The sequence below is a fragment of the Lithobates pipiens genome, unplaced genomic scaffold, assembly GCF_037356315.1.
Source record: "Lithobates pipiens isolate NorthernLeopardFrog02 unplaced genomic scaffold, aLitPip1_a1.2 Scaffold_97, whole genome shotgun sequence".
Lineage (NCBI taxonomy): Eukaryota > Metazoa > Chordata > Amphibia > Anura > Ranidae > Lithobates > Lithobates pipiens.
In genome coordinates this window covers 71232-88697 of record NW_027507920.1, presented here as the reverse complement: position 1 = coordinate 88697, position 17466 = coordinate 71232, and the positions used below count along the sequence as shown (strand labels likewise).

Sequence of the window (17466 nt, the reverse complement as noted above, 5' to 3'; positions counted from 1 at the left end):
AAAATTTGAGAGCACTAGTCCTTACGGCTTGGTATTCTGACCCCTTCCTTCCATAACCACTGGGGTTCCATGGGCAATAGAGAGCTGTTGTGATATAAAAAACATTCAATACAGTAGAATCACAAAGTAAATTTTTTTTTTAGTCCAATGCTTCAGTCCATATGGACTGGAGGAATCCTTGTTGCTTTACTTTTTGTTTGCAAGACCTGGTTTGAAGACAGCTGAATGTAAGCAAAGTACTATTTGCACATACTTAGCCTGGGAAGACAACTGCTAAGAGGTAATATGTCCTATTTGCAAATTTGCAGGGTATTATATTAAAGCTGACCTAAATCCAGATGTTAAATATAAAAAAAAAAATGAATAGCAATATAAAATATAGATAAAAAATAACTTAACATAAATTAAAATAAAGCTTTTACAGTTGTGTTTTAGGTTACCATTAAAAGAACTAATTATTTTAAAAATGCAATTGTCTTTTTTTTTTTTTTTTTTGCATGCAGGTTATCTGTAAAATAAACAAAATATGTAGTATTGCAGAAAGAAAAAACATTTTTTTTTAGATTTGTTTCTGTAAACTTTCAATAATGTACCTTTTAATATGTGAAATTTGAGATGCCAAATTGAAAATCTCACACAATTTTTTTTTTTTTTCGTTTTGCAGATTCCTTAGTTGGCTTTTCACAAAAAAAAGTATTTCAATATTTTTTCTCTATTTTGCACATGTTAAGGAGGATACAACTTATTTTCATTTTATCTTCATTGGTTATACATTTTTATTTTCCTTGGAATGGACAAATTCGCCTGAGAAAAAAAAAATGGAACATTGCCATGCCCAGCAATTAAAAGAAAAAAAAGAAATATAGAAAAAAGAATGGATAAAACAAAACACACAACGTAAGATAAAATTGAACAGTAATAACAATACTTGGATATATAAAAATTCTGCCAAAACAAGGAGTGCTTTATTGAAAGCAAACCAAATGTACACATTGCACAGCGTAATCGTGGGCAACTGGACAAACTCACTATTTTTGAAAACTTTCTGGATGATGGGGCGCTAAAAAATGTCATAGGATCATACAGCTATACCACCATGCCAAAGACAACTTCTAGAGTTTTACCCACAATGCTGTGCTTTCTAACATACCGCGTAAATCAATGCCGCTTCTTTCTTGAGGAGAGAAAAAAAAACTTGGAAATGATCCTTATGGAATGTTCTGAGCCACAGATCAATTATCACTCTATCGATGTTCCTGGAACCGCACGCGCCTTTCTTTTTTTTGATGCTTTTTCTCTTTTTTTGCCAAATGGGAAGACTTTGCACATCTTGATTTTCACCTTCTTTGAGTTGTTGGTTAAGACTTTGAAGGAGGAATCTCCTTACCCTCAAATTTGATACCACAAGACAAAAAGTGATGGTATTGTGGCTGGTAACGTGTCTCAAGGCAAACAATCCATTAAAATTGGTCTGGGAAGCTATGGAAGTTTCCTGACGCTGCTGTGAGCTTCTTTAGGAGGTGAACATTTTTATTATGAACAGTGAACAATCAACCTGTTTCATCAGAAGACTTTTTCATACATTTCTGAAACTTATTTCCACCCATTGTGGGTTTAAAATTTCACATCAACTTGGAACACAATGCTGCACTGATCTTATTTTCATGCAGGACTTCAGATGAAAATGCTACATCACTATGTTCCTTTTTTATGCCAAACAGAATGTGTTAAGGTTCAATAGATTTTGTCCAATCAAAATGTCTGATCAAAAAAAAAAAAGAGCTGGTAAATCAGTCCTATACTTTTGTTATAGAAGTCTTGTGACATCAGTTAATTTTTATAGGAACTTTCAAGTCTTTGGAAGTTGTAGGTGTAACGTAGGTGCCCTTTGTGGTACCCTGTAAACACCTGTTCAGAAAAAAAGATCTTTTCATTCAAAGCCAATATGCAAGTTACTTTCTATTTCATAAATATTTTTGGCAGCAAAATTTAAAACAAACATTATATCTTATAAACCATAAAACAACTTCTATTGTGCATAGTCTTGTTATAGACTTATTGTGACATCATTCAATTTTCATAGGGATTTTCAAGTCTTTGCAAGTTGTTGGCATAGTGTATGCACCCTTTGCGGCACCCTCTAAACACCTGTTCAGAAAAAGATCTATGATTCAAAGCCAATATGCAAGTTAATTTTTAGTTCATAAATATTTTGTTTAAAGCAGAATTTAAAACAAAAATTATTTCTTAAAATCCATAAACTTCTATGGTGTAGAATTATATACAAAAAAATCAGAATTTCTCCCCTTTAAGGTGAAATTCTTCTTTATCAAAAAACAATAATAAATGCACATAATTTTGCAGGAAAAAAATGTGCATTTGTTATTTCTTTTCACAGGCACTGCAAAGCATTGCACCCATGATCAATGGTTCATGCCCATTTCACATTTGACAGCTGCCGTGGGGGAGAAGAACCTCCACATGCTGTCACAGGGGGTTGCTCAGCCTAAATACAGGTGTAACATGTTGCTAAAGGTGGAGTTAGCCTTTAAACGAATTGTCAGATATTAATACAATTTTTGTAATCACTAATAAACTGAATGAATGCTCGATTTAAAGGTCTAGTCCACTGACTGATAGATAAATCATCACTGTTGACTAGTTTCCAGTGGATTGGTTCATCCCTAATTCTCATATCTCTCAGGGACATGATTAGCAAGATCCTTGCACTTTTTCCAGGTCTGTTCATCCAGAATTTCCTGGTCTGCTCTTCTAGCATAACAATTCCAGTGGGCCTTTGGATTTTTTTATTTATTTAAAATGTAAAAAGGATGCAGCAGGAGCAGTGAGACTGTCCCCTACTTCAGCAGAAAGAATGGGATTCTGTGGTAGGATAAGACTTTGTAATTCACATAAGGAGATCATTCCACTGGATTTGCAGAGTGATATAGAAAGTGTAAGTCCAAAAGACTCCACTAATACCTAAAACAGGAGTCTTGAATGAATTAGCTCAATTAATTGTTAAATAGTATGACCTATACATTTGGACTGTGGCCTTGCAGAGTGGACATGGACAGAGCCTGCTGTTCTCTCTGGAAACAGACTATCTTTTTCCATCTGACTGTCATCTGATCAGTCGGATGGAGGTTGAACGTATCCTCATCCGTCTGTTTTAGCAGATCAGAACGAATCCCGGGGGGGGGTCAGTGGACTCATGTCCGCTGACATCCACCGCTCCATTGAGAACAATGGGTGGTCTGATTGGGTCAGCCTGAAAAACAGACATCTGAACCCAATCAGTCCTCTGGTGTGAATGGGGCCTTACTTAGCCAAGAGTATGTGGACCCCCTCCAAATGATGGAGTTCAGGTGTATCCAGTGAAGGGTACTGGTAATACTCCATTATACATAGACATTGTAGATAATTGTGGTCTTTGGAGCTTGTGATATCAGTTTGGGGACCATTTTCTGTTCCAGCATGAATGTGCCCCATGCGCACATAGTCCCGTAAAGAAAGGCCTTGAATTAGTTTGGTGTGAAGGATCTTGAGTGATGTGACATCAACTGCTCTGAACACGTTTGAGATTAACTGGAAAACTGATTGTGAGTTATATTCTGTCATCCAACATTAGTGCCTGGCCTCACAAATGCTCTCTTGGCTAACTGAGCACCAAGTCCCACAGACACACTCCAAAGTCTTGTGTAAAGAATTTCCAGAAGAGTGGAGGATGTCAAACAAAATGGTCAGGTGTCCACAAACTGTTGGCCTTATCATGTTTTTTCTTGTACTGATATACAGTGAATTGCCTTAATATTACTGTAAAGACACATTTATCGAAGTAGGAAAAGCTTTATTTAGCTGTTATAATGCACGGAGTGGCATATTGGTTGGGCATGTCCAAAAGTGAAGTCTCTTTCTCAGGGCCTTTAGCATATTCTAACAACGCTTATACTTCTTGTGGTGTCTATTCTGGATATTTTGATTGATGGGGCAATGCAATGTAGTCCCAGACACTAAAAATTGGATCAAATGCTCACTTTCCATAGACCTAGGGCTTCTAAGAAAAATAAAAATAAAAAGTTGCCTGCAAAAGAAGATACTTAATACCTACTTCCCATCTTATCACATCTTGTACACTTGGCAATGTGACAAACACAGGGTTTTTCACTGTGATTGTTCCCTTGGGTGGTGGATGGAAAAACATTGTGTAGTAAGGACCAGGCATCCAAGTATTCACTGGGACCTGAATGCCTTAAAGATTTGAGTGCCACTCAAACTGGAGAAAGATTTCTTCTCTTTCATCCTAGGAGAAGGGGAGCCACCATGTCCTTATATTCATCCAGAAGATAGCATGGCAGGTAATGGGTATTTGCTTTGCTCTTTACAAAAGTTATAGCCTTCAGCAGACTCTTAACATCGACATACACAGCCAGCCTATGTAACGTACAGGTAAAGAAAGAATGGCCTCAGCCTCAGGACCTCTATGACTAAGTCCCGGTGGATGGGACAAATCATATCAAGGGATGTGGTTTGTGGACATTCTCAGGCTGAGGCCGTTCTTTAAGCGGAGGTCTGCCCACCGCTGTAAAGATTAAAAGCCAGCAGCTACACATACTGCAGCTGCTGACTTTTAATAATAGGACACTTACCTGTCCTGGAGTGCAGCGCTGTCAGCGCCATTGCGGGTAAGGGAACCCTTCAGTGTAGCATTACGGCTTCATGCCAGGTCCCTACTGCGAATGCTCGAGGCTCCCCTGCACTCTCCTATTGGCCCGGCAGCGGGGTAAGGATGAGGGAGAAGGAGGGAGCTGAGCTGCTGGTGTAATTTGCCGCCTCCCAGGCTCCCGTAAGTGGGCACAAGATACCTGTCAAAGACAAATGAGCGGAAGTTCCACTTTTGGGTGGAACTCCACTTTAAATTTGGAATTTGTCTTTGTTTTTGTTTGAGGCCATTATTTACCTGTATCTTACATGGGCTGGCTGGGATAGCAGCGTTCACCTCAACCCAGTGCATGCAAAACTCTGAAGTGTGTCAGATGCTGCTGAAGGCCATAACTTTTGTAAAGCGCAAAGTAAAGACTCATTATCTGCCAGAGAGGTAAGTATTAGGAGTCTTCATTTGCAGGCAACTTTATTTACAATATTTTTTAAGTCCTTTTAAACTGATGAAGCAGTAACAGAGGGAGCAAGGTAAGTCTGTGGTGTGTATAAACTTAACTTCCATCCTCCCTATTCTAGGTCTTAGACCATTGGTCTCCAAACTGCAGCCAGGGGCCAGATGCTTGCTTTTGCCTTGTCCTTGGTCCTATTTCATCCACTGATACCAACAAAGGGGCATAATCATCCCCCACTGACCCCAAAGGGCAAAATTCCTATTATTGACACCACCGATGGGGCACAATTCCACCCAATGACACCAATTACGGGGCACAATTCCTTCCAATGACACCATAGATGGGGCATCGTTTTTTCCCCCTGATATCGGGACCTTTTGTAGTTCCAATGGCCACAGTCCGGCCCCCCAAATGTCTAAAGGACAGTAAGCTAGCTCTTTGGAAAGTTTGGAGACCCTTGTCCTAACCCTAGAAGTACACACTTATGTATAGAAGTCTTCAAAGCCTTTGATGAACTTTGGTAGAACCTGCAGGAGGTTCCAGAAGGAGACCACGCCAGAACAGGCAGGTCAATGGGTTTAATTGCCCTTTCTCCATTAATCAATATTGCAAGATTAAATGGGTTTTGTACCCTTTTAAAGTCCTGTTCTTTATTTTTCTAAGAAAAGTCCTAATATGTTTTAGCCAATGCACTTGATTTTTCTTTTTGTTCTTTGATACAAGAATCTGTCTGACTGTTAGTGGGAGGTTGCAATATATGCCGTTTGGCATGCAGTAGTTGGGAATCGTAGCTGCCAATAGTTCAAATTTCAAAGCCAGGATATAATTAGGCCACAGGTTCAAATTGATCATAATTTCAGGCATCAATAATTCTAATATTAAAGAAAATTGTGGTCAGACCATTATGCACCTTCTCCAGCGATCTTGCGACTAAGAAAAGTTCCCGTGTTGGCCTCCTACCACGGACATGGCTGCCCTGGGCAAATGTAAATTATGACACCCTTTTGAGCTTGGTGCTGCTCCTACTACTTATGTCCACAAGTGCCATGATGGTAAATACAGTCCTTCCATCCACAAGTCTTTCTTGAACCCAAAATTTCCTTTACTATAAGGAAATCATATAATATAAATTAATAACAGTACATAATTTTTTTTTTATGGTTCTTTTAGGTTCAAACTCATGAACTGCTCAAAGAAATGGTCAGTTTCTTCGAATAGCAAGTCTTTACTATAACAAAGCTAGGACTGATATTCCTTCAGTATTAACCCTGTGTTCACATTTTTGTACATTCAGTCATGCCCCGGCCTCGGTGTCGGTCAACTCTGTACTATACCGTTCATACCGGAACAGAGCGCAGGACCAGAATGTAGCAGTGTTGAGGTTCCCTCGGGCCGCCCTCCATCCCAACCGCCATATTTTGTACAATGGCTCCTCTTCCTTGCAGATTCAGTATTTAATACCGTTCGTCCTAGTATTAAAAAAAAAAATGAAATAAAATGTAAAAAAAAAATAAAATCAATGACACAAATGATGTTAACATGCTGTATTTGAATTTTTTATAGATGTATATAAAATGAGAGTTTGTTCATTAAATGTGATCATTTCATGAAATGTGTGTTGTGCTTTTTTTTGGGGGGGGCTGGCTTCTTACATCTGTCATGGACTTTGGGGTCAGAATTGTTCAGTTCACATCTCCGCCTATTGTGAGGAAGTCTTAGCCCTTGTACACACGGTCGGAGAATCCGTCGGAATGTGTCCTATCGGACCGTGTTGTCGGATAATCCGACTGTGTGTGGTCTGCATCGGACTGATTCCGTCTGAATATCCGTTGGACCCAATTTTCCAACTTGTTGGAAATATTTTCCGACCAACTGGTTCGATCGGACATACTCCGATCATGTGTAGAGAATTTTGATCGGACCAAGTGCCACGCATGCTCAGATCAAATTCCTACACCAAAGCTATTGGCTACTAGCCTGAACGTAGTCCCATCGTATCACGTTCTGAATGATCGGATTTTTCGACAACTTGGTCCGACCGTGTGTATGCAACAGTTTCGGACAAGATCCGAGGTGCAAAATCCGACGGACAAAATCAGACGGATTTGGTTGTCGAAATTTCCGACCGTGTGTACAGGGGCTTATGCCGTGTACACACGATCAAACAAACCGGTGGAAAAGTCCGGCGGACTCAAGTCCGCCGGACAATCCGCCCACGTGTAGGCTCCGGCAGACTTTTTTTACCCCAAATTCCAGCGGACTAAGGTTGGAGTTTTGCACATCAATCTGTCCGCCGTACTCGCATTTCGGCGGACAGTATGGCCGTGTGTGTGCCAGTCCGTCGTACTTTTGAATTGAACAGACTTTTCCCGCGCTCATCTTGAGCGCGGCTTCAGGTAGACCAGCGAAGGAAGCGTCGCTGGCCCGTCACCTGGTATGGACTTAAAGGGGAATCCCTACGCCGAAAAAATGGCGTGGGGGTCTCCCCTAGGTCCATATCAGACCCTTATCCAAGCACGCTACCCGGCCGGCCAGGAAAGGGGGTGGGGCCAAGGCACCCCCCATGTTGAGGGCATGCGGCCTGGTACAGCTCAGGAGGGGGGCCGGCCGGGTAGCGTGCTCGGATAAGGGTCTGATATGGACCTAGGGGGGGAACCCCACGCCGTTTTTTCGGCATAGGGATTCCCCTTTAAGTTCATACCAGGTGACGGGGCCAGCGACGCTTCCGTCGCTGGTCCCGGCTACCTGGAGCCGCGCTCAAAATGAGCGGACTTTCCTCCGTGTGTGTGGGCAAGTCCGTTCATTTCAAAAGTACGCCGGATAGTCCAGCGGACTTAGTCCGCCATACCTAGTCCGCCCCAAAAGTACCGTGTGTGGGCAGGTAGCTAGTTCGGAAAGTCCGGCGGACAGTCCGCCAGACTAAGTGTGTACGTGGCATTACACTACCAATTGGAAGAGCGGGACCCTATGGTGGTAGAAGGAAGAATGGTTCCCATTTCACCGGAACTGCTGATTGGCTCCCTCTGTGTCCAATCACATTGGGTGCCGGTTGCAGGCGTGCACAGGAGGGCCGCCTTGCCGCAGTATATCTGCGTAGGGCAGTCCATAAGAGGTTAATGTGCATAGTCTGGGTACAAGTGCACTTCAACCAGCTGTGAACACCATATACAGTGCCTTGAAAAAGTATTCATTCCCCTTGAAATTTTCCACATTTTGTCATTTTAAAACCAAAAACGTAAATGTATTATATTGGGATTTTACATGAAACACCAACACAAAGTGGCACATAATTGTGATGTGAAAGGAAAATGATAAATGGTTTTCAACATTTTTTTTAAAATAAATATGTGAAAAGTGTGGCATGTATTTATATTCAGCCCCCTTTACTCTTATACCCCGAATTAAAATCGAGTGGAACCAATTGCCTTTAGAAGTCACATAGATAGTAAATAGAGTCCACCTGTGTGTAATTTAATCTCAGTATAAATTATGCTGTTCTGTGAGGCCCTCAGAGGTATGTTAGAGAACCTTAGTGAAAAAACAGCATCATGAAGGCCAAGGAACACACCAGACAGGTCAGGGATAAAGTTGTGGAGAAGTATAAAGCAGGGTTAGGTTATTAAATATCCCAAGCTTTGAACATCTCAGGGAGCTCTGTTCAATCCATCATCGGAAAATGGAAAGAGTATGGCACAACTGCAAACCTACCAAGACATGGCCGTCCACCTAAACTGACCGGCCGGGCAAGGAGACCATTCATCAGAGAAGCAGACAAGAGGTAACTGTGGAGGAGCTGCAGAGATCCACAGCTCAGGTGGGAGAATCTGTCCACAGGACAACTATTAGTTGTGCTCTCCACAAATCTGACTTTTATGGAAGAATGGCAAGAAGAAAGCCAATGTTTAAAGTACCGAACTTGAACAGAATAGAAAATAAAAGAATATAATAGAATAGAAAAAACAATAGAATAGAAAGAATATAACCATCTTCCGAAATTAGAATTTTGAATAGAATGCATTTGCATTAGAATAAAATATACAAAAATACAATAGAAAATAATAGAATAGAAAAACAATAGAATAGAAAAATATAACCTTCTTCCGAAATTTGAATACATTTGAATTTCAAATAGAATACATTTGAATTTGAATAGAATAGAAAAAAATAGAATAGAATACAAACATTAAGAATAGTGAATAATAGGATAGAATAGAAAAAAACAATAGCATGGAATAGAAAGAATATAACCATCTTCCAAAATGCAAATAGAATTAATTTGAATTCAAAAAGAATAGAAAACAATAGAATAGAAAGAATATAACCGTCTTCCAAAATTTTAATTTTTGAATAGAATAAATTTGAGTAGAAAATAAAATAACAGAATATAATAGAATAGAAGAGAAAAAAAACAATAGAATGGAATAGAAATAATGTAAGCATCTTCTAAAATTCGAATTTTGAATAGAATACGATTGAATTTGAATGGAATTTGATTAAAATTTGAAGAAACTAATTCTGAAAACAAATTAAATCAATGTAACAAATTTATGTAAGTAATGAAGCAAAACAAATGTTTCTTTTTCATACATCATGGGACACAGAGTCAGGCTAATATTCATTACCTGCTGGGTTATACTCCATCTCCAGGTGAATGGACACTGGTAGACCATAGGTCTTTAGACAGGAAGTGATCCCCTATATAACCCCTCCCATACAGGAAGTACTTCAGTTTTTTTTACCAGTGTCCGCAAGGTGGATGGCATGGTTTGTTTGAGCTCTCTGAGCTCCAGGTCTCTAGTCCCACAAACGGTTCTTAAATGAATCTAGTGAATAACCGATCGGATCCATTTGACACAGTCTTTATATGCTTAGATAAACGGTGCCTCGCAAAGAAGAATCTGGATCCTGCAAGGGTTTTGGCTGTAATGCGGCCTCCGGGCACTGGACCCTGCAAAGTGGAATCCTGGACACCACAGCGCTAAGGCATTCCTGCAGGGTGCTGTACTGGTCCAAGGGAGTGGACCCTAAACATGAAAAAGGTACACAATCCTTGAAGGTCCTCAAGTGACAGGAACCTGCCGTGATGGGTGAAGTTTGGGCTCTTAGTTTCTAAGCTGCCCTGCGCCTTGACGGGTAAGTGAAACCCCTTTACTTGTCTGGACGGTCTCCTGCTCAGAGATCACTCATCACAGGCTCTAGAACAGAGCATAATATGCACAGTGCAGTATTTGAAGAGCTTAGGCTGGATCATAAATACCGAAAAGTCAGCCTTGAAACCAGCTCAAAGTCTAAAGTGTTTAGGTCTGATCCTAGATACGGTTCAAGCAAGAGTATTCTTGCCACTTGTAAGGATCTGTGTCCTGAAGGGTCAGGTGCATAAGATAAGGGGCACCAGACAACCTTCCATTCGGCTCTGTATGAGTCTTCTAGGGAGGATGGTGTCCTCCTTTCAGGCAGTGCCCAAAGCCCAGTTCCATTCCAGGCCTTAACAACAAGACATCTTGTTGGATTGGAACAGAAGCTCTGGATTATCCAATGTGCTTCTCTCCTCGGGCACGCTTAAGACTAAACTGGTGGTTGCAGGATCAAAACCTGCGAAAGGGAAAAATCCTTTCTCCCGGTAATTTGGAGAGTACTGGCTACAGATCCCAGTCTCTCAGGCTAGGGAGCGACCCTAGAAGGGCTCACAGCTCAGGGGAAATGGTCAGGGACTGTCACGTACCTGGTGGTTGAGCCTGGAATGCAGGGAGCGGCCCCTCGTATCCCCTGGCTATTGAACCCCTGAAAGTGGAGACAGGTATTCAACAGTCCAGAGGGCACAAGTGCCTGGTAGACGGTATTGGTCCGGGAGGTCAGCTGGGCACAGATAACAGGCTGGTATAGCGGATGGTGCTTGACTGTCGCTGGCAGGCACAAGTGCGGGAACTGGCTGGTGAGCAGATGTTCCGTAATGCAGGAACTCAGGTAGGTAGCAGGAACAGCGGAGTCAGATACAGGCCGGGTCAGCAGGAGACGATCAGCAAGGTACAAAGGGATGAGGCAGAAAACGTGGTCAAACAGGCAGAGGTCGTAGGCAGGCAGCAATCGATCAGAGTCAAGGAACAAGCCGGATGTCAGGAATCAGATAACAGGTTCGGATACAAACAGTACGGATCACGGACACGCTGTAGACTGGACAGCACAGATGGAAGGGAGCCAATGACTAAAGAAGGCTTCAGGGCGCCAAGCGAACGTACGACGGGTCAGCGCGCCCTCGTACGTAGACGTGCACCCGTTCGTGACCTACGTGTGCGCGTGTGCGCGTTCGTGTCGACGCGAGTGCGTTCGTTAGCTTTGACGCGCGTTGACGGGAAACGACGGACTCTCCACGACAGGTTCCGACGGGTAAGGTTTCTATGTCTAGTCGAGACGTTAGGGCGATCGTGACATTGCCCCCCCCCAAGGGGCAGCCCCCGGATGCCCAACCGAGCCCACTTGTTCGGGTGAGAATTCTTGAAGGCGCGGATAAGTCTCTTGGCATGAATATTAGCCTCTGGCTCCCAGGAATTCTCCTCGGGTCCGTAGCCCTTCCACTTAACTAAGAATTGGACCTGGTTTCCTCTTTTCCTACAGTCCAGGATGGCCTCAACTTCGAACTCAATCTCTCCATCGACCAACACAGGTTCCGGAGGGCAGGAGGTCCTGTCAGAGAAAGGATCCTCAACTGCAGGCGTGAGGAGCGATACGTGGAACACCGGGTGAATTCGGAAAGACTCAGGGAGTTCCAACTCAAATGCCACGTCATTTAGTTTCCTTTTGATCGGGAAGGGACCCAGGAATTTTGGACCCAATTTCTTGGAGGGACAGGATAACTTGAGATTTAAGGTGGACAGCCAGACCCTATCCCCGGTCTTGAGATCCAGCTCTCCTCTTCTTCTTCTGTCGAAGACTTTCTTATTATGTTCCTGCGACTTAGTCAAGGTTTCCTGTAAGAGTTTATTATTCTCTTCAAAGAAAGCAAGTCTCTTCTGAAGCGCTGGTACCGGACATTCAGGAAGATCGCCAGACAGGAACAACGGATGGTACCCGAAATTTGCATAAAAAGGGGACTGTTTGGTGGCTGAATGGACTGAATTATTGTAGGCGAACTCGGCCATAGGTAGCAGGGAGACCCAATCGTCTTGTGAGAAGGACGAGAAGCAACGCAGGTACTGCTCTAAGGTCTGATTCGTCCTCTCGGTCTGACCGTTGGTCTGCGGATGGTAGGCTGAGGACATGCAGAGGTCGATCTTCAGAGTTGCACAGAGTGCCTTCCAAAATCTAGATGTGAACTGCACCCCCCTGTCAGACGTGATATTGGCGGGGATGCCATGAAGTCTTATAACTTCCTTTATGAAGACGTTAGCTGTCTCCGCGGCAGAGGGAGTGCCCTTCATGGGCAAGAAATGAGCCATCTTCGTGAGCCTGTCGACTACGACGAAGATCGCTGTATGGTTCTCCGAAGGGGGGAGTTCGACGATAAAATCCATGGAGATCATTCTCCATGGTCTATCAGGAACAGGTAGAGATCTTAGTAAGCCCCAGGCTCTGGACTTGTTGCCCTTATTCCGAATGCAGGTCGTGCAGGCCTGTACGTAACTCTTGCAGTCGTTCTTCATCCGCGGCCACCAGAAGTTACGCCTGAGTAATTCTAATGTTTTGAATGTTCCAAAGTGGCCGGCCATGGGATGGTCATGACAGGAAGCCAGAACCAAGGTCCGAACTGTCTGGGGGACGAAGATCCTGTTCCCATGCCACATAAGATCATCGCTGGAGGACAGCGGGATACCGGATGGAGGTGAGGCGCCTCTGGAAGCCTGTTTAACTTGAGAGACCACATCTCCTTGGAGTAAGAGGAAGTTTCCAGCAGAAAGGATGGTGTCACTGAGAGGTGGATCTTCCGGCTGGCTAAACATACGAGATAAAGCATCTGGCTTCGTGTTCTTGGATCCGGGGCGGAAGGTTATGTGGAATACGAACCTTGAGAAAAAGAGTGCCCACCTGGCTTGACGAGGCTTCAACCTTTTAGCTGTCTTCAGATATTCGAGGTTTTTGTGATCTGTATAAATCAGGATTGGGTGGATAGCCCCTTCTAGCAGATAGCGCCACTCCTCCAGTGCCGACTTAATTGCCAGTAGCTCACGGTCGCCCACGTCGTAGTTTCTCTCGGCTTCGAATAGTTTGCGGGAGAAGAACGCAACTGGGTGGAGTACGGACTTAGGTCCCTGCCTCTGGGACAGCACAGCTCCGACTGCCACCTCCGAAGCGTCAACCTCAAGAGTGTATGGCAGGGTAGGATCAGGATGTTTCAGAATTGAAGCTGAAACGAATAGCTTTTTCAGGGTTTCGAAGGCCTCTTGTGCCTCAGGTGTCCAGCGGAACTTGGTGCCCAGCTTGGTTAGCCCGGTAATGGGGGCGATGATGGAGGAGAATCCCTTTATAAATTTGCGATAGAAATTCGCGAAGCCCACAAACCGCTGAACTCCTTTTCTATCGGATGGGGCAGGCCAGTCCTGGATTGCAGTTATCTTCTGGGGATCCATCTCGACCCCTCGAATCGAGATAATCAGACCAAGGAACTGGATACTCTCCTTCTCGAAAACGCATTTTTCAGGCTTGGCATACAGGCCGTGAGAGCGGAGGCGAGTCAGTACCTTCTTGACATGTTCTCTGTGGGTGGCTAAAGTGGAGGAAAAGATTAGTATATCATCCAAATAAATGATAACAAACAAATCTAAATAGTCTCTGAAAATGTCGTTCACAAAATGCTGGAACGTAGCCGGGGCGTTACATAACCCGAAAGGCATCACTAAATATTCATAGTGTCCGAAGCGGGTACGAAAAGCTGTTTTCCACTCATCGCCTTTTCTGATACGGACGAGGTTGTAAGCCCCCCGAAGATCCAGCTTTGTAAATAGTTTAGCGGAACCCAGTCTCTGGAAAAGTTCAGGTACTAATGGCAGAGGGTAGCGATTTTTAACTGTGATTTTATTTAGTGCCCGATAGTCCACACACGGACGTAAGGATTGGTCCTTCTTCTCTACAAAGAAGATCCCAGCGCCGGCTGGGGAGGTGAAAGGTCGGATGAACCCTTTTTTAAGATTATCGTCCAGGTAGGTCTTTAGAGTACTCAGTTCGGATTCGGACAGTGGGAAGATCCTTCCGAACGGAATTTCTGCCCCCGGGAGCAGTTCAATAGGGCAATCATAAGGCCTATGAGGAGGGAGAGTTTCTGCGCCCTTCTTGCTGAAAACATCGAGAAACGCATGGTATTGCTCAGGTACAGCTTGTCGGGTTTCTTCATCCGCATCCAGACAGAGAAGGACTGACGAGTCCCCATTGGGAGTCGGACAACAATGCTGGTGGCAGTAGTCAGAGGGGAACTTGATTACTCCGGTGGCCCAGTTGATGTGTGGATTGTGTGCCTTCAGCCAAGGCATGCCTAGAATGATGGGGAACAGGGGAGACTGGATGACATCTAGGCAAAGGAGTTCTTGGTGAGACCCGGCAATGATGGCGGGTAGAGGACTGGTCTCCTGAATTACTGGTCCTGATTCCAAGGTAGACCCATCCGCCAGGTATACCGAGAGCCCCTTCCCTCGTGGTCTAAGAGGGATCCTGTTCATTCGGGCGAAAGACGAGTCAATAAAGCCACTGCATGCCCCGGAATCAATTACCGCGTGGGTTGAGATAGTCCTTCCTGGGAGCTGCAAGAGAACAGGAACAGCTAGATGGGAGATGTTATCTGGCAACATAGGAGACGAGACAGGTGGAACACGGAGGCACTTACGCATCTTCGCCGGGCAGGAACGAACAAAGTGCCCTGGTTCCCCGCAGTATAGGCATAGGTTATTGACCCGACGACGCTGGCGTTCTTCCGGGGTCAGGGATGGGCGTAGTAGCCCCAGCTGCATAGGCTCCGGAGCGTCCGATGTGGATGCAACTGGAACAGGCGGAGGTGGGTGACTAGGCACCCGTGGTAACATCCAAACCGGACGGGGAGTTGTGGTGGATCGTTCTTGGCGGCGCTCCCTCAAACGCCTGTCAATCTGGATAGCAATGTCAATCAGGGCCTCCAGGGTTTCAGGAACACCCACTCGTGCCAGCTCGTCTTTCAGGGCCTCGGAAAGCCCCATGCGGAACTGGTACCGCAGGGCCGCATTGTTCCAGTCCGTGTCTGCACTCCAACGTCGGAATTCAGAGACGTAGTCTTCTACGGGTCTGCGACCTTGTTGTAGGGCATGTAGGGCTGCTTCGGCAGTGGCGGCTAGCTGGGGATCCTCATAAAGCCTGGACATTGCCCGGAAGAAAGTGTCCATGGAGTCTAGGGACGGATCCTTCTGTTCCAACAGTCGGTGTGCCCAGGCCTGGGGTTCATTGCTTAACAGGGAGATGACGAACCCCACCTTCGTTGCCTCAAGGGAGAAAGTTCTGGGCTGTAGGGCGAAGTAGAGTTCGCAGGAGTTGCGGAATGCCCTGAACTTGCCCCGGTCCCCTGTGAACCGTTCCGGGGTTGGGACCCTGGGTTCAGGTGGCAGCATCACGACTGACGGCGGGGCATGGGCCCCAGGAGCCGCTGGTGCAGAGGCGGATAGCGCCTGGATTTGTTCCTCCAGTCTGCCGTAGCCCTCTTGTAGGTTCTTAACTGCCTGTGTAAGGCCGGCCAGATGGTGGCAGAGTTCGTCCATGGGGGAGGCTCCCTGCGCAGGCTCGGACATGGCTGTCCAGTACTGTCACGTACCTGGTGGTTGAGCCTGGAATGCAGGGAGCGGCCCCTCGTATCCCCTGGCTATTGAACCCCTGAAAGTGGAGACAGGTATTCAACAGTCCAGAGGGCACAAGTGCCTGGTAGACGGTATTGGTCCGGGAGGTCAGCTGGGCACAGATAACAGGCTGGTATAGCGGATGGTGCTTGACTGTCGCTGGCAGGCACAAGTGCGGGAACTGGCTGGTGAGCAGATGTTCCGTAATGCAGGAACTCAGGTAGGTAGCAGGAACAGCGGAGTCAGATACAGGCCGGGTCAGCAGGAGACGATCAGCAAGGTACAAAGGGATGAGGCAGAAAACGTGGTCAAACAGGCAGAGGTCGTAGGCAGGCAGCAATCGATCAGAGTCAAGGAACAAGCCGGATGTCAGGAATCAGATAACAGGTTCGGATACAAACAGTACGGATCACGGACACGCTGTAGACTGGACAGCACAGATGGAAGGGAGCCAATGAATAAAGAAGGCTTCAGGGCGCCAAGCGAACGTACGACGGGTCAGCGCGCCCTCGTACGTAGACGTGCACCCGTTCGTGACCTACGTGTGCGCGTTCGTGTCGACGCGAGTGCGTTCGTTAGCTTTGACGCGCGTTGACGGGAAACGACGGACTCTCCACGACAGGTTCCGACGGGTAAGGTTTCTATGTCTAGTCGAGACGTTAGGGCGATCGTGACAGGGACAGAACAGATCCTGCCCATCAACGTCCTGGAATTACGGGCAGTACGTCTGGCCCTACGGTCCTGGACGTTGGAGCTTCAGGACTGCCCTATCAGGGTTCAATCTGACAATGCCACTGCAGTGGCCTATATAAGTCACTAAGGTGGTACCAGGAGTCATTCAGCTCTGAAGGAGGTGAACCACATACTAGCCTGGGCAGAGGAACATGCACCAACTCTATCGGTAGTTCATATCCCGGGAGTAGAGAACTGGAAGGCAAATTATCTCAGCCACCAGCATGGGGAATGGTCCCAACACCCAGGGGTGTTCCAGGAAATTTGCCAGCATTGGGGATGGCCAGAGGTCGACTTATTGACATCCAGGTTCAACAACAAGCTACAGCAATTTGTGTCCCGAACAAGGGTTCCTCTGGCAATCGGAGCAGATGGTCTGATAGTTCCATGTAGCCAGTACTCCCTGGTTTATGCTTTCCCTCCAATCCCTCTCCTTCCACATTTGTTGCCTAGGAGAGACTGGTTCCAGTCATTCTGGTGGCACCAGCCTGGCCCCGAAGGCCCTGGTTCCCGAAGATTGTGAGACTGACAATAGATGATCCATGGACTCTTCTTGCCCCGATAACGGCATGGCTATTGAAGCCAGGGTGCTGAAGGAACGTGGCATCTCGGGACCAGTTGGGGGGTCTGCCTTTGGCACATTGATCAGACACCTACAGTATCTGTCCGGTCCATGTGCCAAAGGCAGACCCCAACAGGATCATTCTCTAATAGCTTTCAACAGCAGCCCCGATGAAAGGGGGGAGTCCTTGTTCCCCCCAAAATGCGTAGGCTATAGATGGTGGCACTGATCGTTTGGGAACAAATGACCTTTGTACAACCAGCCTGCCATACATGGA

General features: G+C 45.6%; 1 protein-coding gene across 1 annotated transcript in view; it reads left to right on the top strand.

The window, feature by feature from the left end:
- Positions 1–6726, top strand: part of CNTFR (ciliary neurotrophic factor receptor) — a 756323-nt gene extending 749597 nt beyond the window's left edge. Inside the window, exon 12 of the mRNA XM_077474629.1 lies at positions 665–6726. Coding sequence (XP_077330755.1) covers position 665 — 1 coding nt within the window. The 3' untranslated portion in view covers positions 666–6726. The remainder of the gene's footprint in view (positions 1–664) is intronic.
- The last annotated feature ends 10740 nt before the right edge of the window (positions 6727–17466 follow it).